Genomic DNA, 19,708 nt, shown 5'->3' with positions numbered 1-19,708 from the left:
ACTGATCTCCAGCTGGTGCTGCTGGCAAAGCAAGGAGAACATGGGGCACCTGCACCATGCCATGTCCATCAGGCCTTTCTGTGCCCTTTTGTAGGACTCCCCACCCACCTACTGGTGAAGGGGCTGGAGCACAAGTCTTACAGGGAACAGCTGACTGAGCTGGGGTTGTGTGGCCAAGAGAGAAGGAGCCTCAGGCAACCTCAGCACTCTCTTCAACTACCTGAATGGAGGCTGCAGCAAGAAAAGGTCTCATTTCACAGATAACAATGGACAGGACCAAAGGAAATGGCCTCAAGGTATAGACGGGGTATTAGGAAAAAATTCTTCACCAAAAGAATTATCAGGCACTGGAACAGGCTGCCCAGGGAACTGGTGGAGTCACCATCCCTGGAAGTATTTATGATGTGTGGATATGGTTTGATGGCAGACTCAATGAGCTCAGGGGTCTTTCCCAACCCAAACAGCTATGATTCTTCCTACCTCCCCAGTACATCACCGCCCAGCACACGCTCGGTGTTTGCCCGCAGTGGTGTGTCAGAGGCACATTAACTCCCCTGCTGAGACTCCCAGGGGTTTGTTTGCTGGCGCCCAGAGTGCCTCATCTTGTCTCCAATGCAGATCTGTGAAGACCGGCTGCAGAGGCAAGGCCAGGCACGCCACAGCTCAGCTAATGCTACAAAAATGTGCAGAGTGCATTCTTGCGGTAAAACACATTGCACTCGAGTTCCCTTTCTTCCCTGGGCCTACCTGACAGAACTCCTCCCCCAGACTGAATGGAGGTATCCAGTTTGCTGACTGCAAAGTCCTTGCCCTCTCCAGGTTCCCCTCCAGATAACACAATTGGGACACCAGGAAAGCCATGTCCAGTGGGAAACAAACGGATTACTTATTTCTAAGAGCCAGTGATATAATTTAAAAGAAACAATTCCCTAGAAGAAGCAACATTACCCAAGCAATATGCAGTTGTTCTTCATGTTGAAATGTCCTCTTTTACCTTGGTGGCAAAAAGCCTTCACATGCCCCAGTCAGGCGGTGCCAGCACAAAGGCTCAACAAGATTCTTCTCTTAAGCAACTTACTACAGTCCAGATTTCTGGCAGTTTGTGGAATAGGAAATAAAAAGGACTAATGTTTCCTATTTTCAACATCTCTGCGTGGATCCAAATAAGGTCTGTGGTAACAGAGATTCAGTAGGTCACAGACTAAGTGTTGTAACAATTAATGTACTCCATGCTCAGAACAAACCACACAGCAGAGCACTGAGTCAGAGATGCCCAAGTCCTGAGCCTGGGAATGACATGGAGTAGTGGCTTTTATTTGTTTTTGTTGTTGTTTAAGTCTCCTGTCTGACAAGGAAGCCAAGACTGAGCAGAAAGAGGGAACCCCCAAATCCCTGCTTCAGAAGGTGTCTCTTACTATATTCTCCCGTTCTTGCAATTCCTCCTCCCCTGGAATGGCACTCAGAGCAGACCCTGGTGTGGGGACAGGAGAGGCCACCCCAAGCTGACTCTTTAGGACATCTCTGCCCAGCCACTCATCAGCTGAAAACACAGGCTGGAGCTCTGATCTGGGCTTTGTCTTGTTAACACACAGCTCATTTCAGTCCCCAGGCAAACATTTCGAACCCATCAGGCCCATACCAAGATAAGGAATGATGCTCCTGTATCCCTGCCTCCCTTAGAGGAAAAATGCCATTAGTATTCAAGCAACACAAACGCTTGCTCATCATCCTCCACTGCTCAATATACTCCCATACTGCAGCTACACAGTAGGGCCGGGATACATTTCACCACAGATATCTCCACAGGTAAATGTTTACATCCCCGCTAGTTCTCCAAGGACCTTCGGAAACCAGCAGAGATAAATAGTTCTTTCTCTAAAACAAAAACCATTGTAGTTCAAGGCAGAGATCTACGGCATACCTTACAATTCTCTAATTAAAACACACAGAGAAAGGAGAAAATTGGCTCTCAACTGAGAGCAGACAATGGCAGAGCCACTGAGCCTGGTTGTTACATGTGCTGCAGTGGAAAGGTCACCCACAGAGCCTTGAGGACAAGTGATCTGCACCAAGATCTGAAAGCAAGTTTTGGAGTGGCTTTTAACGCCTTTTTCACTCAGGGGAAGACAAATATAGATCTGTCAGGTTTGTTATTATATTCAGAGCAGTATTTTTTCAGCAGATAATTTGAAACTCTGGAGGCCAGAAATGCTGTCTGCAAAGAACAAGAAAAACAATGTAATTGACCAAAAAAAAGTTTTATGTCTCTTTTAAGGTTTTTAAACTCTGCAAATTGAAAGAAAAATTTAACGTAGCGTATGCAGTAAAACCACAAAAAATTCTCAGTAGGCAAATCTATTTCCTGTGTCTTTTCTGACATGTCTATTAATTTAATCAGTGATTTATTATCCTCTAATCTCCTATTGGAACACAGAGTTATTTTGACTTTTACGTCATTATTAAATTCAGGATTTGGCAGCAACTGCTCCTCCTGGCTACTCTGATAGAGCCCTGTTATCTCTAGATGAGCACATCCAGTACCCTGTGGTGCACCTTTGCGGGGAGGGAGCTCACCACCAGAGCATATAAATCACTGAAGGCACTGTTATGTCCCAACCCTGATGAAGTTTGTAGAGCTGGAAGACTGCAAAGCTGCCTTTTTATTTCTAAACCAAGCAAATTTGATTTGGAAACCTCATGGCCTCATAAATGTGAGATTTCACAACATAGCTTGCACAGAGTTGCTTTACAGGATGGAACTGTGCTTTAATTGCTGAGAATTATTTCACCATGGCAACCTGGCTTCAGCAATCAGACTTCTTGCTATATAGCCCAAGATACACAAATGCAGACAGCTCGTTCTGTTCAGAGAGTACCAGGCTGCAGACAAGTTTGTCTTTGTAAAAAATGGTTTCGTTTCCTCGCTGCCTTCTTGCCTTGCAAGCTCTCTTTGTGTGACAACAACCAAAAATTATATGACAATACAAACTAGTTTTATGCACCACTGTAGCCTAAAGAAAACCTGCAACAGCAAAACCACATTAGAAACGCAGGTCAAGCTTGCCCATATACTGTGTTTTGGAAGATGGGTGCATATGTCTCATGTACTTGATATGTGAAATTACAACTCTTTAGGCACAAAAAGTGTCTTGCATTAGAAGGACAAGTTAGTTATTTCTGTTGAGAAGAGACTGAAAATAAGTTCAGCACCTGCCTTCCTGCTACAGTTCCACCTTGGAAAACGACACCTATATCACAAAGTAGGCAGGGCTTCAACAGCTGCAACCTTCACATAAACTTTGTCTGCTTTCCATCTAAAAAAATGTGGTTTAGTGAGACAGAAATGTGCTAGGGCACACCACAACTGAGTGCACATGGAAACAGAGGTAAGACCATAGCTACTTAAACATCTCAGCTTTCTTTGCAGGAGCTTCAATACACAGTATAACCTCAGATACACAGCATGGGGGAAATAAAATCTAACTTATTTTCACTATTCATGAGCAATTTTGCATGCCTGCACCTGCCATCTCACTTTTAAAGCACGTGTACTAGCACACACATGTGCATCTTGCTGCATTGAGACACACAGCTGGGGGGAATTCAATCACCTACAGTCATTAGTTACTGAGCTCGCTGGGCAAAGAAATACCCATGCAGGAAGCAGCCCCACCTAAAATCTTCATCCTCTGTATGAAGCTCCACAAACTCACCTGTTACACTTTAAATTATACACAGCATTGAAATTAGGAAGGACGTTTATTCACTAGAAAATACTATGGGTCAAGGGCACTTCTCAATGGCAGAGATCAAAAATTATCTTCCGCCTCCTTTTGGTAATATTTTGGCTTTAATTGAAACCAAAGTCAGTTCAGGTAAGTCCCATCTCTCCTGGCATGCCTTAGACCAGATCCCGTGAGAAGAAGCAGGGCCTTTCAGTTCTAGTGTGAACTATCTTGTTAAACTTAAAAATTGAAGTCCATAGAAGGCATAAATTGTGTGTCTTCTCACAGGGTCAGAAAGTCAGTGGGAAAAGGAATCAAAGCATTATCTTAACTAGGTGACTTTCATTAACAAATGATACGAACAAACTTTCACTAGTGTAACCATGCAGTTAATTTTTAAAGATTTTTGACAGAGTGATGCAATGCTCTGTTCAGTTTTGTCAACAATAGCACACAGCTGTTTCAGAATTTCTTAGAAAACAGCACATTGAAGCTTTTCTGTACAACAGAGGAAGGAAAAAAAATCTATTTAAAATACAAACTATGGATTCTTAGGCCAAAGTAAAGAACATTTGAATGACTGATTGAAAAAAATAGTAGGGTGAGTAATAGTTTAATTACTGGTACAGTTAGATCACTGTTAATTAGATAGTGAGACAGCAGTGATTCCCAACCCTAATTTATTACTTTTCCAAATATACCACAGGAGACTGAAAAGCAAGGAATACCTTTATAGACACACTGATCCACTAGCAACGAGGAAAAAACCCCACAGATATACTCAAACTTTCAGTGTTACCTCCAAGAGCCTGCTAAAATACAAATTCAGTATTTTAATTAAGTACTGAAAGCACAACCAAGAAATTGGTTAAGGAAAACCAGTAATTTTCAAAAACAAATACTAAAATTAGATCCACAGTTGCCTACTGAAGTTGTTTCGTTCCCTTGGCTGCACGTGCAAATGACAAAAAGGATCTTTAACTGTTCATGAGAGATTTGCAATTGAGTTCACAAATCTTCAACAGAAACTGAGACCAACACCTGAGACATTCCTCAAAATGCAATGTGAAGCCACACTTCTGCCCCAGCTTTTGCAACCCAGCTGCATCCCTCAAAGCAAGGGATGGTTATGTATGGATTTAAAAATGCACTGATTTGAATGATATGCATAGACATGAAAAACCTTTCTATGCTGCAAAGCAACAGAAAAATATCTATTTCAGTTGAGAGATAATACAGCTTCCCCTCTGTCCCACACAGAATGTGGTCTCAAGACCTAAGCTTTATCTTTTCCCTGCATAGTTCTAAAAAAAATGTATCAGTCACATCTGAACTGGGGACTCTGTAAATCAGCAAAGCCTTTTTATCAGAATTTTCCTCTTCCCTGTTGTGCTAAATGCATCCAGCTGACAGTCAGCACCTTCCCTGTAAGGCTTTGGTGCTCTGAGCTTGGGATGTGTGGACACATTGGACTGAAGAGCCGATCTGGGTGTCTGGGTGTGAGTGGAGCCACCAAGGTGCACCTGATGTCATCCCACCTCTGTGTGAAGTTACAGAAACCACCCGTGAAGAGGACCAAGCCTTCTTTCTTCAGTAACTCCATGTACTTCGGATGGTGTGCCAGAACTACTTTTTCCAGACAGTAAGCTAAGAATTTTAGTATTTTGCCACTACCCGCCTTTCTGAGGACAGCTGCACTCACTGCTGGTTATTCCTTTTTTTAAAAATAAAAGGAATCATACAGACATCCACAATGTTCCTTTCACCTGGGGAGCATCTGCTACCACACGTTCCTGCTGTCTGAGCAAAAGCACTTCTAAACTTATTTCTGTACCAGACAGAAAAGAACTTGAAAAGTTAACAGAGCAGAATTTTCTGACAAGCTCAAGCAACCTGGCTTCAGTGCTAATGGGCTCCATTCACTTGAAGAAGCAGGTTTTTTCTTCAGAAAGCTGGAAAAAAGGGTTAATCCATACATCCAAACCCCTTCCCTTTCCAGAGACAAGGTGCTGGCAGCTCTTAAAAGAAATGCAACATCTCTTCTCTTACAGCAATTTGCTGAAGCTTTAGTTAAGATTCTGTTGAACCCCATAGCACCAGGGATTAAGAAAAGATTTTTAGAATTCCCCTCAACAAAATAACACTTTAACAAACTCAATTTTGGTGTAGTCACAGAGAGATGTATGATAGAGGAACAGAGATTTTGTCTCTGTCATCTTAGAGACAGGACAACTGATAGATCAACTCCTAACCCCACACCTCTTAAAAAAAAAAACAAACAAGAATGGAAAAAAAAAAAAGCTCTTCTACAGGCAACATTTTTTTCCCCCCCCTCCTAAAAACCTACCTGGTAAAGGTCTTGGAGTGCACAGACGTTTGAGATCCCAGAGAACAGCAGACAGAAATTGTGTGAAATAGATAACTTTCCCATAAAGAGCAGCACTAGAAACATGGGCTATTACAACACAGGAAACAAAGAGACAAACCAGGGACTGTAGTCAACTCCCAGATGGATGAATATTGCACATTCATACTTTGCTGATATATAAATGAAATAATCTTCCAGACTGAAACAAGCAGCTAAAATCTGGAACAAATCCTATATGCATACCAAGAAAACAAGATAAAAGAAGGGTGAATAATTTCACAAGTCTGAGAATACAGTCATATCTAGTCTTTGTAAAGTGTCCAGGAGGCATCTTCAGTTAGAAAAAAAGCATTCTTTTGCATCTAAACAAGAGGAAAATGCTATTAAGCCTTGGCCAGGAGCCCTTTCTGTACGAGCTCTGGAGACACCTTAGAGGGTTGTTTCAACACAGAGAATTTTAGCAGTACTCTCCCTCTGGCTATCACTTCACAGGATGTGGAACACGTAACCAAAATACAACCCCGTGCTGTAAATACCTCTGAAGAAAGACACCAAGTTCTTCATTAAGTTACTACACTGTACATGGTTCACCGATGTTCACAAATGCCCCAGGGCCATGACACTCTTGCAGCGAACACCAGGGAGCAGGCAGAGGACTATCCCCAAGAAACAGAGGAGAGCCTGGCACGCTGGACCTGGCTGTGAGACACAGCATCTTTCCAGAGCACAGCTCCATGTCCTGAGCTCCAGCAAGAGCCCCAGCCACGACATGGCTTTGCCAGAGGTATCTGACAGCTTGCCCTGGGGCTGAACGTCAAGCAGAGCGCTGCAAGTTTTGTGTCTACAGTCAGAAGAGACTTTGCCACCTGCGTATGGTGGGAACACCCAGCACACACAGGGAGAGCTGCCTCTCCAGCAGGCACAGCCCAGCCAGAGGAGTCCATCAAGCTGGCAACGTCACCCAGGCCTGCCTCCTGTCACCAGCTCTATCCTGAGGACAGGACACTTTTGTCAAACAGCAATCTCCACAAGCACATCCACACTCCCAAACGCACAGAAGAGCCACCAGAGTCTCTCCTGCCTGGTCACCCCTTGCCAAAGATGTTACTGCCCCGTAGTGTCACCGGTCCTTTCTGAGCAGCTGAGAGTCCCAAAAGAACATCACTGAATGAGGAATCAGCTCCTGTTACAGAAATATTCAGCAGGACACAGCATGACAACTAGTGATGTCAGTTGCCCTGAACCATAAACATTTTGAACTATTTCAGTACAATGGAAAGTTGTGGGAGGGAGAAAGAAAAAGAACAGGATAAAAATAGCCAATGTGGTTCTGAAGAGCATTTTGCCTATAAGCCCCTTGCCCTGTCCTCTCTCCCTTCTCTTCTGCTTGTCCCAGGCTTCTACATTAATCAGATTAGCTAGTGTTAAACAAGGCTCTTCTAATTACTTTCTAATACTGTGAACCAGACTAAACTATTGAAAAACGTTTCTGTTTAAATTAGAATAAAACAGGATTGATTTTTTAAATATTTGCTTTAGTCTTCCTGATAAATACAAGTGTCACAGACAACAGCTGTCTTCAGCCATAGGAGTCCAGGCAGAGGAGCTTCTCTCTCTGCTCCTACCCTTCGATGTCCCGGTTCATGAACACAACAAGACAACGTTGCATGATCACCTAAAAACCAGAATACAATGTCAAAATCAATCTGATTACTTCCTCATCTTAATGGCACTAGTTGTCATCTTCCTCATCTGTGAATTGAGAAATAGAGAAGGAATTGAATTTTTCAAAATCTTTCAGTGCTGGCTATAAAAATACACAGCAGCATCCAGAATGCCAACTCAAACTTGCTAATTTATCCAAATGAAACCATCATTATCACTCTAACACAGAAGACAAATAACTACACTCTTGAAAAGTGCTTATCCAAAAGAGTGGGGTAGGTTGTTTTATTTTTAGTTGGTATCCAAATCAAAGCCTGTACAATGCAGTAAAAAGGGAGGCCCTTATGAGAAAGGGGAGGTTTAACTTACCTATTTCCAAACTCATCCAGGACAGTGTGTACATATAAACCATACTGTCATTTATCAAAAGCTGTTACACAGTGACATCTGCGTAGCCTGCATCATTCCTCTTTCCTACCACCATATCCCTGATTAATAGTCAACTATCCCAGAGGGACTCAGTTTCACTGGAGACTTAAAAGGAAACGCACAGACTAGGAAGCTGCACAGAGAACAGCCTCCGAAAATCGCCGGCACAGGACCCCAAAGTGTCACGGCGCTGCAAACACACTCGAGCATCTGCATCAGGACTCAGGCATTGGCACAGGCAGTGAACATTTTGTCCTGAAATCAGCAGTGTGTGGCTCCAAAAAACGCTTATGGCTGGCTCTGTTGTCTGCTGGGACCAAAGAGGGGAGAGATCCCAGGAACGTGAGTCTTCCTTCTACTTGTGCTGCTTGAGGCCAGTAAAACACAGACGTCTTCAAAGAAGCTGACGGGTATCACAAGAAACTCAGACAATTAATGAACTAATGCTAAAAAATGGAATAATATTCCAAGTTTTGACATGATACTCTTCGTCCTTTCCCCTTCCACGTCTCTCAAGAACCACCAACCCACAGAAATCAAAATAACAAAAACTAGAAAAACTGCATCCATTTTAGGTTTCTCTTCCTGTCTAATTATGGGCTAAATAATAGCAGAATTCAATACAGAAAAAGGAATAAAATTACTTTAACATATTTCAAAACCATATGAAGTGAAATGAAATAAACAGCCCTAATTAAACGCCATGTTAAGGAACTTCTCAGCTATGCTGTGACTAATTCAAAGGGGAGATGACACTTTTCTACTGGTGTCTCAGTTTTTTTAATCATTACAAATACGCAGCCTTGGTCCCATCCCTGAAGTGTTAAACACAGTTTACTAACCAATATGATGAAAGATACAAACATCTGCAGAGTTCTTCATAGCTGAATCACTAATAATTTAGAAGAGCAATAAACCTAACCGTGGCTTTCATAAAACTTTAATTAGAAAGACTGAGAATACATCTGTTGCTTTTGTTACATTTTTTCCCCCCTTTCTGGTTCAGCTGTCTTTTCCCCCACGCTCTTTTAAACTCTTCTCAGGTTCTCAGGACTGCTCTTCTCATGAAGCCTTTCTGCTTCCTCACACCTCCCTCCTAGTTTCCTCCGTGTATTGATTCCTCCTCTGGCAGCTGTTACTACTAACGTGTGACACACACAGCAGGCAGGAGGAGTTGGACCTACTAACTAATGAGAACAACTTGCACGGTAAAAACTTCAAGTGTGTTAGTCGTAACTACTCACACTCGACGTAAATAACACAACAAATCTGCTATACAATCCTTGATCAAACCGATTAAGTCTTGTACAAGAACAACTGAGCTTTATAATTCACAAGCAGGAGAGAGACGGGAGTGGAGGCAGTTTAGAGTGAACACAGACATTCTATCCCTTGTCCATTGTGAATTTCTGCAATTCCTTGGCAGGCTGTGGAAGGCTGGGAGGAAACTGTGATCCTGAAGTTCCCAGTTAGACCTGAGAAAAGGGCTTAAAATGCAGTGGGGACTGCTCATAACACCAGGCTGTGCACAAGCAAGATATCCTTTGATCTCATCACCAAGCCACTGGCCTGATCAACATATGAAAAATTAATCCATACAAAGTTCGGCATTTTACAGACTGCGGAAAACTCAATCAGCAATTTCAGGTGGCCAGGCTTAGAAGTGGTATTTGATAGCTCTACTCTGAAAGAGATGGCAAGATATTACAGTAATTTGGGATACATCTCATTTAACTTCTTATGACTACAACTTAAGTGTTACCACGTGAGGCGGTCACTCTCTTGGCATGGCATTGGACCTCTGCATTCAAACACAGGACATTTAAGGTTCCTGTTTTTTTCTACCAACAATAAGGTGGATAAAGTTCAGCTGTCGTGCCTCTGTTCAGAGAAATCCCATCCCAACTGTCACCAACAAGCCACCATTTTTGGTCTAAATGAGGTCCCAAGTGGTTCCTTCTTCCACCATCACCGACTGGCTCACACCTTCTGAAGCACTAATATCCCATTGCTGCAATAAGGAAACTTAGATTGGATGTAGTATTTACCTGGCTCCTCACCAGTGCCTGTGCTTTCACACTGCCTGAGCTCTTTACCGAGTAGGGTGAGTTTGTTTTACAGAACAAAGCAAGATGATGTAACACACATAAGGTCAGATAAGGCATCTGAAGCAGATTGAAGAGGAGAAATAAGCAAACCAGTCTGGCATCTAAAGAAAGTTTTTGTGATTTCACATTTCTCTCTAATCACGAGCAAAAGGAGATAACCCAGAACAAAAAGACACATTAAAAGAACACTCAACGACAAAACAGTAGTCATTTCCATTTAGTAACAGTTCAACAAAATGAAGTTGTGCTATTAATTCATGAATCCAAAACATTTCATGTTAGACAATGTTTTCCTGCTTTCATAACAGTTTTATAGTACACATAAAAAATAAATCTAAAAAGAAAAGCAAAATTATGCACAATTTCTGCACGTACTCCAGTAGGAGGAGAAAGGCTGTGGTTAACGTTCCATTTTTTTAAAAGTGTGCACTGAACAAATCAAAAATATATGTTTCACTGCTAAGTCACAGGAACTTACCTATACTTTAAAATAAACTGCCATAGATGCTTAACAAAAGGTTTGGCAATTCTTCCCTACAGAGGCACCCATCTATTTACATCTGGGAGTGCTGCCAATAGAACAGCTACCAAAAACTTCAAAAGGTTCACATCATGAATAGCAAGTCGCTGGCCAAAGGATTTTATGATATGACCAGCTGTGTAACACCATACAGAATTATAGACACGCTGCCCCAAAAAAATGCAAGAGACATTAAACTTGCTAAAAAGCTGAAAGGGAAACCTCAGTTCTTTAAATTAGTATTTTCTACGGGTAAGTATTTTTAACAGGGAAAAACAAACAAACAAACGAACAAACAACAACAACAAAAAAACCAACGGCACTACGAGACTTTAAGAGCAAATCTAAGCAGCTGTTCCCACCAAGGCTGTTTCATGCTCGGCGAACTCCTCTAGCTGAAGTCCCAGCCAGAGCTCAGCCGCTTTGTGATCGGAACATTCTGCTTTAATAAATGGCTCCCTTAAACTCGCTTGGGGAGAGACATGAGTCAACAGAGGAAGAGAGGGATAATGTTCCTGTTGACAAACATTTAACAACTGGCAACAGACAGTAGGAAACGGGGACGAACGAAAGCTTGCCAAATAAAGTTATGCTGGAGGAACAAGGCTCCTTTCTGGAGCCTTACTGCAACTCTCCACAGATCCCAGAAAAATATCGGAACACAACCAAAATAAAAAAGCTGCAGTTGTTGAAAGAGGCTCTAATCCTAATACTTGTGGTGACGTTTTTCCCTGCCAAGCAGAACGGGTCAGAACTCCTCCGAATCAAATTACTGCACATCCTTTGCCAAAGAGTCTGGTTTTGGTCTCAGCAGTCATCCACGTCTCAGTGTTCACACAAGCCTTTCTGAGCTGCATGAGCAATTTTCCCCCTTCATCTTACAACATTTCTGTAGAAAACTTGCCAAAGCATATGCAGCATCTTGGTCAGACTCCTTATTCAGGCAAGCCATGACCTTCGCTGTCTGCTTACGTCCTGGAAACCCTGTTCTCATGAAAGCGCAAACAAAACCCGACTGCCGTATTAAGGGTGAACAAATGTTCCTCTCCAGGGGCTTGCTGCTGTTCCAACTTCCAGCTTCCCCGGTCGCTACACAAGATCCAGAGGGAGCCAAAAGCAGCCTCCCTTCTTCCCCCGGAGAGGAGCGCGGCTCGGGAGCGCCCCGGCCGGAGTTTTCACTCGAGCTCCAGCTCCCTCCTCTGCCGGGATGCCCCGTGGGCAGCCGCCCTGCCCGCCCGGCCCGGCGCCACGACCACCGCCGGACCCGTCCTTACCGCAGCACTTTGCCCACCGCCTGCAGGACCATCTTGCAGCTTAATCCGGGCTTGGGACTCTGGGCGAGCACGGGCCGTTCACCGGGGAGGCTGCAGTGATCCCCCACCATGGTACGGCGGTGCGCAGCGGCGATCGCGCCTCGCTCGGCCCGGGCTCCGCGCCGCTGTCCCCGCCGCCCGCCCCCGCCGGCCCGGCCCCGCCGGCCCGGCCCCGCCAATGGCGCTGGGGGCGGGCGGTGCCGCGGCTCCTCCGCCCGGCCCGCCCAGCCCGGCCCGGCCCCGAACCGGCCCCGAACCGGCCCGAGCAGCGCCCGGCGCCGCCCCCGCGCCCCTCGGCGCTGCGGCCGCCTTACACAAGCCCCGGGCAGCGCCGGCACGGCGGAGCGCGGCTGCCCAGCACCAGCACCAGCACCAGCACCAGCACCGACTGTACAGTCCTCTGCCCCTTTTTTTTGGCAGCCGGAGAATAAGCAAGGCAAAGTAGGGCGGTGTCTGACGGAGCAGGACACGAGGCAAACGTTCTGCTTTGCCGTCTGCACTACGGGCCCCGTCCGTAATGGGGCCAGGCTGGACTCCCGGTGAGAAAGGGGAATAATGATGCCTTTTGTGAGTAAGGCTTTGCACCGCTCTCAGTACTCTGTGTGACAGGCTACCAGAGCTACAGACAGTCTTACAGAGCACATGGCAGCCCAGCAGTGACATCGAGACCTTTCTCAGAGACACTTAGACAGAGGAAGGGTGAAGAAGGCTATAAACAGCAAGAGATGACTTGCCATCGTGACCAGAGTTAAGAGCAAGCACATGGGTAATGGTCCTCAGAGGATGAGTGATTAAGCAGGGTCCCCAAATTCAAGGTCCACTGTCACCTACCTTCGGTTTTGCCTGGATAAACCACTTGGCCATGTTTTCCTAACAGACCTTAGAAAGGCACTGTATATGTCCACCTTCTTAGCCATGCCACATAAGCACCAGTCCACACTCCTTTTGGACAGGCAGCTGTGCCCACAGGTTGCAGATGTAGCATTAAGAGCCAGATCACAACAAAAAATGTGACAGGTGTGGCATAATGTGACCTAGAGCAGAAAGACTTGAGGACACTACTTATTCTGACACACTGAAGCCTGGCCCATGATATCTCAGAGAAAACAGTGGGTTTGCCATTTTATGTACACCTACAAGACTAGCTGCAATTAGAAAGGGCAATTCCCCATTCAGGGTACAGCCAAGTGTTCCTGTTCACATACTGAACAGGCATCTTCCCCTGTAAACGGAAGGCCAACAGGCCTGTTGAATTCAGCCTAGCACAAACAGTGACATTGCCGCTGCCACCAACTCGGCATCACCTGGTCAAAGCAGGCAGGAATGTGCCCGCTGTTTGCAAAAACCCAAGAAACCACAGCCCCGTGACGCAACCTGAAGTAAAAATGCGCTGCTGCTCAGTCCCAAAGCATCTACCCAGGCAGGCGTGTTTGTCAGCCCCGCACTTTTAGTTGCATGTCCAAGTTAGGCCTCCTCACCCTTGTGAAGCAGGTGGTATTTTGATTCCCACTGTACCGGCAATCCACTTCAGATGGCGTTTTAATGACTTCACTGATAGCACACCGGAAGCCTGCAGCTGAACACAGCTCAGCTTTCCACAATGAATTCTGGCGCTTCATACAGGAGATAATCCAACCCGTGAAAAATCTGATGCTCTGTCAACCTTTTCCCCAAGTAAGAGCAACTTGTTGCAGTAACATTACAAAGCAAGAGTCCTGGCAAGCGGAGGAAGGACACCTGCCAAAAGGGCAGCTGCCCTCGCTTTGCCCACCAGTGAAATCTGCACAGAGAGGATTTCATTTGTTAAAGAACCACCTTAAAAACAACAAGCCTGTGATATAAAGCAGCTTAAGTTTTATTAAAAGTCTGTCTATCCAAAGTAAATTAAAGAAAAAATCCAGGGGTAAAACCAAAATAAATAGAGCTCTGTGGTATTACAGTTGTATTAAGAAAGTTAGCCTCTCCGTGACTCCAACTGCAAAACAGTTGCTCTTCAGAGATGGAGGTTCGGTGATCTCACGCAGGTTAGGAACTGATCCTCTTCTGGTAAAACCAAAATATTGACTGAAACGCAACTTTCAAACCTGGTCCCTTTTTACTTTGATGCAAATAAATGGCCTATTTCTCTCTTCTACTAGCTTCCACATCAACCCAGCATTTTTCTTTCCCTTTCCTCAACCATATGTCTCCGTGGCACCCTTTCCCCCACCTATCAGTTCTCCTCTATTCAAGATCTGTTTGGATCAACTACATGCTACAGTTTACTGTAATACAGATTTAATGCAAGTTGTGGGAAAACCCAGCACCTCTAAGTCAATTTTAAATGCTTCAAAATAATAAAAATCACATTATTATAGGAAGCACAACTTAGGCACATGCACTTTATTTATATGGCACAATTTAAATCACATGTGCAGTACAGATTCTTACAACTTTGACAACATTTAGAATACACGTGCAGGCACAAATCGGTTTATTTGAGAGCTGCTTCATCCAGAAAGAAGAGTATTCCATCTACAAGGAGTGTTTATTTGAACACAGCTGCTGGTCTGATCTCCACTTATGCATATTCTGAAGGATGCATATCTACACTTCCTTAAGGGTGTGTCTACAGCCATCTGAAATCCTGCCTATTTACATTCATCAGAAGCCTCTTTTTCGCTTGCTTCCTCCACATGCTCTGCATGTTAACAACTGTTGCATCCGACCTTAGCCCAAGTGTGCTTCAGCACCGGTGAACTGTTTCTGGCATGCACCTTATCCACCAGACAGGCAGCTTTGTGTATTGAAATCATCACTAAACGTTGACAGAACTACCTGTGAATGGACCTACAAACAGCTTGTGTTGGATCTACAGACTCATCAGCAAAACAGTGACATCACCAGAGGCACAGAGGAAGGGCACAGCAGGGCATTAGGAAGAGGGGAGCCCCACTTCTCCTCACTTATACATGACTACATGTGCTAGGAGCACACTGATGGAAAGCCTTCCACACTGATTCCAACTACCAAGCCAAGGAATGATATTTATAAATTTTATGAATAATGCTTTGTGTTTATAATGTTGTTATAAGCAGCAGTTAAGCATTATATACTCATTTTCCCCTTTTACCATTCCATAAAAAGTACATGTAAAGCAGCCACCACAGGGATGGATACTGGTACTTGGAGGTTGGCAAAGAAAGCGAGTTGTATTTGACCCAGACAAACAAACAATGTCACGGGAGGAAAAAAAAAAAAAAAGGTACAATTCAGCATTTATATGCATAGAAGTGAAGCCTTGTAACATCAGACTGTAAAGTCCTGTTTTAAATTAAGCTTAAGTTTATTGCGTGTCCCTGCCTGACATATAACATTTCAATTTTGCAAGCTCATTAGCCCTTTTGTTTGACTTTAGTGTGCCCTGATACCACCTAGCCAAGTACCCTTTCCAGTTACAGGGTACTCCCAAGTGTCTGGAACCACTGAAAATCAGCAATGAACATTTTATCCTTCAGCTTGCCTCTAAGCTGTATTTATACTGAGATTAAATTTGCTCTCCATTTTGTCATCCTCACACAGCAGCAGATGGCACAAGCAGCTCTGCTCAGTATCAGCACTACAGGCGTAGATTTGAGACAGAAGACAGCCTGAAGACAAGTTGTCTCAGTCTCAAAAAGCAGTTTGGAGTGGTCAGAGTGAAGGGGGAAATAGGTTTTAAAGGTATGCGTTCAGCTCCACTCTTGAGACAATAGCAGGAGCAATAGGTCTTCCTGGCCACACAGAGTGTTGTGATACAAGCCTTATCACAAAGTGGCCATGCACGGTGCAGAAAGTTAGTGCATAAAAGACTGAGCTTAAAAGCAGCACATATTTAAATGACAAGGTGCCTACTGCTGCTTTACTGAAAACTCTGAAAATAATGACAAGTCAGTGTCTATCCTGCAATCATTTTGGCTTCATCAATACTATGGGGTGTTTTTTCTACAACTAGCAGAGAGAAAAAAAATGGTACACAATATTCTCCCCTCATCCAGAACATGAGAAATAAGCAATCATTTGCAGCAAGAAAAGCAAATTAGCTCATAGTATCAGTAAAGCTCCATTGGGAACTCAAAAAAAAAAATTATATTAAGGCTTTTTGGAAAGGATGCACAAAATGAGAACCACCAAGAATTCATCAAAAACCACTTTACTTAGTAAAATAAAATACAGAGCAAAGGAAAAGGAAAGAATGCTGCTGTATGTACCGAACAGAGAAATCGTGATCTCAAAGCTATTATATTTCTGACAAGTGTGTAGGTGCATCTATTGTTCTAAAATCCCAAATGTCAAGTTAAGCCAGGTTCAGCAAGTGTGTATGGATGAGATGAAGAACGTGAATGTGTTGAAGGAAGCAGCAGTAAAGCAGCTCAACAAGAGATACTCAACTCTACCAGCACTGAACTAATACCTGAGCACTATTAATAAAGGATGGGATGATCACACTCAGACTCTACGTGAAGAGGTAATCTGAAATAGAGAACAGATCATTTTTATCACCTGTATTTCAGCCAGTCCTCCTGAGTCAGCCCACCTAAAATGACAGAAGCCCTCTGAAAACACAAACTGAAAGGACACTTGTTTCCTGTGCAGCTGTTCAGGCAAGGTTGAGGCAAGTAGATTCTGAGTGAAAAAATTGCCATGGAGTTGCAGTGAAACATCAGATTCAGACATCAGTTTGCGGAAACCCTGAAAACGTACCATTATATATAAAAATAATTTCTCTTATTAGAAGTTATTCTGAATCCTAGGCAAGTTCTAATGTTACTTCCTTCTGCTTAAAGGTTCCCCTGCTTTCAACTGCAAAGGTTCATTTCTTTATGCACTAAGTTGTACACCATCCTATGGCACCCTGTTTCAGTGAGGATGAAGCAGTCCCTATACAGTACCTTTCCTACAGAGGTCATTCCAGTAGAGTAAAACACCACCATGGCACAGCCGCAGGAGGCAGAGGGTTTTCTTTTTTTCCAATTTGTAAAACAATATACTTGGCAATACTATATACAGGACAATAAACTGGAAAATATTTCAACGAAAGAGCTCAAATCCATCACTCTCATAAAGAGTCTTCCACAGAGACAAAGTGTGCTTAGCAAAAGCCTGGTAAAAGGTGACACTGGTGTGACATGCAACATCAGTCTCAGCAAAGGTGAAAACCTTTTCTCTTTTGGTGGAGAAAAGGGTGAAAAGAAAACACAAATAACTGAAGGTGTGCCAGTGAACTAATGCATTTATCATTTTGAGTGCCCAAAAACGTCTTTCAACACATGCATCTCACCAAGTAAGTCAAAGGAAGAAGCCTTAATTAAGCAGAGTACCTGCTGATGGGCTCCATGGGTGCTTACAGCACACTGTAAAGATTAAGATGCTGAATTTCTACCATTGCAGCTGCTGTTAGTTCTTTCCCAGATATAATGCAAGTGACAATTTCATCTCACATTCTACCATTCCTTTTTTTTTTTTTCCTTGCCCTGATTTTAAAGTTTAGCTAGGCTGCACTCCAGGGAAGCATTAATGCCATATGCATTTGATACAGAAAAGCTAAAATGAAAGACTCCTTTTTTTTTTCCTCCCCCAAATACACTGGACCTCAAGCTTCATATAAAGAGGTAAAACTTCTAAAACTTGGCTAAGAAGTTCTCCCCAGAGATTGTTTAACATATTCAGAACCACTTGCTACATATACACAGAACTCTCCCTGTAAGTTTTACAACACAGCTACTGTTTCTAGAGACTTGGGTAAATATGGCATGGAAAATAAAATCCTAATTGCAAATTGGCACAAAACTCTGGGCTAAGGAGTCAAAGGTGTAATCAGCACAGGAAAGGAGGGTAGCTGTGGCAGCACTGTTATTGGTCAGGACTATCTATGCTTGGGTGGGAAAGGCACAGAAGGAAAAAGGGGAGATGCTGGGAGTGAACTTGGAGAGTTTTCCCAGACAGATGGAGAGAAACTAAGGAAATAAAAGTTTCCCTCCTTTTTGGTGCTAAGAATGGCTTCATTTCAGTACAGTTAAATGCTTTTATCTGGTAATGTCACATTTAGATGACAGCACAAGGAAAAAACAATTCATGAAATAAGCATGAAATTTATTCTATGAGATTTTTCCCCAGGCATGCATTACAAAATATAACACACAGAGCTTACATTATGTAATGAGAAACTATTTGTTGTAATTCCTGGCATTTACAGACTAACTCCTTAGCTACTACTTCTGAAGAGCAGGACCACAAAATCCAGACGTGACAAAATTAACTTGGTTCACGCCCAGACCAGTGCACATTTGCATTCCACACTCAACGCAGAGATGCTTCATCCAAGCTAATTTGATTTCTTAATACTGCTCAGGCCCAGCACAGATCAGAGCAACAGGAGGCCAGCACAGATTTAGCCATGTAAACAATGTCATAAAGTTCCTAACCAACAACCTGAAATAGTTCAAATTTCTTAACCCGGTGAAGAACTTTCCAGCAGGCGTTCAGCAAATGCGTAAGTACGGGCAGTGTTTGCACTGGGGCAGCTCAGCCCGGAGGAGGGGCCACTTCCCAGCCCGGCAGGAAAACCTGTTCGGTCAGCGTGCGTGCAAAGGCGTGTGCTGGAGATGGACACCGGGATTCACACACACACCCCAAGGCTTTGTCACAGCTCAAGTTACACTGCTGCCTTTCAAAACAGTTGTGGAAGTAAAAGCGTGAAGATCTTGCCTTTGAGGAATCCTCAAACCTCACATACTGCTAAGTATTTCAAGCCATGTGAAAGCATTAGCAATTCTTATTCAGCATGTTAAATGAGAGATTTACAAATTTACTGAAAAAAAACCCCCTGGAGTTTTACAGGACAATTCCTGACACTTGGCTGTAGTAAAAATCTCGTACACAGGAACCCATAACACCCTCACAGCAGAGTCTTGCCTGTGTCTGCAAGAGAGCTCTGTTGCATGTGAGACATAAATACTTACGTAGCTATGGCCACACAAGACTGCATAGTACGAGTAGCCCGCTGGGTGTTTTCCTAAAACTTCTTACGCAAATACCGCTAGGTGTGTTTTTTTGGTGGTTTTTTTTTGGTTTTGTTTTGTTTTTCCTGAAGAAGAAAATGGCTTCAGAACTATTCACTTACCCATTTGATTTGCATACTTTGATGGTGTAGAACTTCCAGCATTTTACAAAACCCAACATGATCATATGGTCTTGAGACCAGTCCTGTCCAACAAATTCTGGACAGATTTGGACAAAGAGTGGCAGGCTACCATACACGGGTTTTTTAGGCTCTGCACTAATATATTCTGGAAGCGCACTGGCCTAGTTTAATGGGGAGCTGGTAGAATAAAAAAAGCTTGGTGTACACAGGATTGTTGGGTTGTATCATGTTCATTGTTTCTAACTAACATTTCTTCAAAAGCAAGCTAAGCCAATGAGGGAAATCATGGCAGTAGTTAAAAAAACAAACAAAGCAACAACAACAACAAAAAAACCCACCCACCCAAAAGAGGAATAGTTGTGGAAAACATCACTTCTTTCTACAAAGATAATACCAAGCAGAAGTACTTGAATTATCT

At 43.5% G+C, this 19,708-nt stretch overlaps 1 protein-coding gene across 3 annotated transcripts in view; it reads right to left on the bottom strand.

The window, feature by feature from the left end:
* Nucleotides 1–19,708, bottom strand: part of MOB2 (MOB kinase activator 2) — a 110,156-nt gene that overhangs the window by 18,042 nt on the left and 72,406 nt on the right. The window contains exon 1 of one of the 3 annotated variants that reach the window (XM_066187721.1): nucleotides 12,090–12,274. The exons of the other annotated variants lie outside the window; for them this stretch is intronic. Within the exon in view, the coding sequence (XP_066043818.1) occupies nucleotides 12,090–12,199 (110 nt within the window). The 5' untranslated portion in view covers nucleotides 12,200–12,274. Of the gene's footprint in view, nucleotides 1–12,089; nucleotides 12,275–19,708 lie in introns of those variants that run through there. 3 annotated transcript variants of the gene reach the window in all.

The sequence above is a fragment of the Chamaea fasciata genome, unplaced genomic scaffold, assembly GCF_029207755.1.
Source record: "Chamaea fasciata isolate MVZ Bird 193981 ecotype frontalis unplaced genomic scaffold, bChaFas1.0.hap1 SCAF_7, whole genome shotgun sequence".
In the NCBI taxonomy this organism is placed as follows: domain Eukaryota; kingdom Metazoa; phylum Chordata; class Aves; order Passeriformes; family Sylviidae; genus Chamaea; species Chamaea fasciata.
This window is presented reverse-complemented; position numbering and strand designations above follow the sequence as displayed.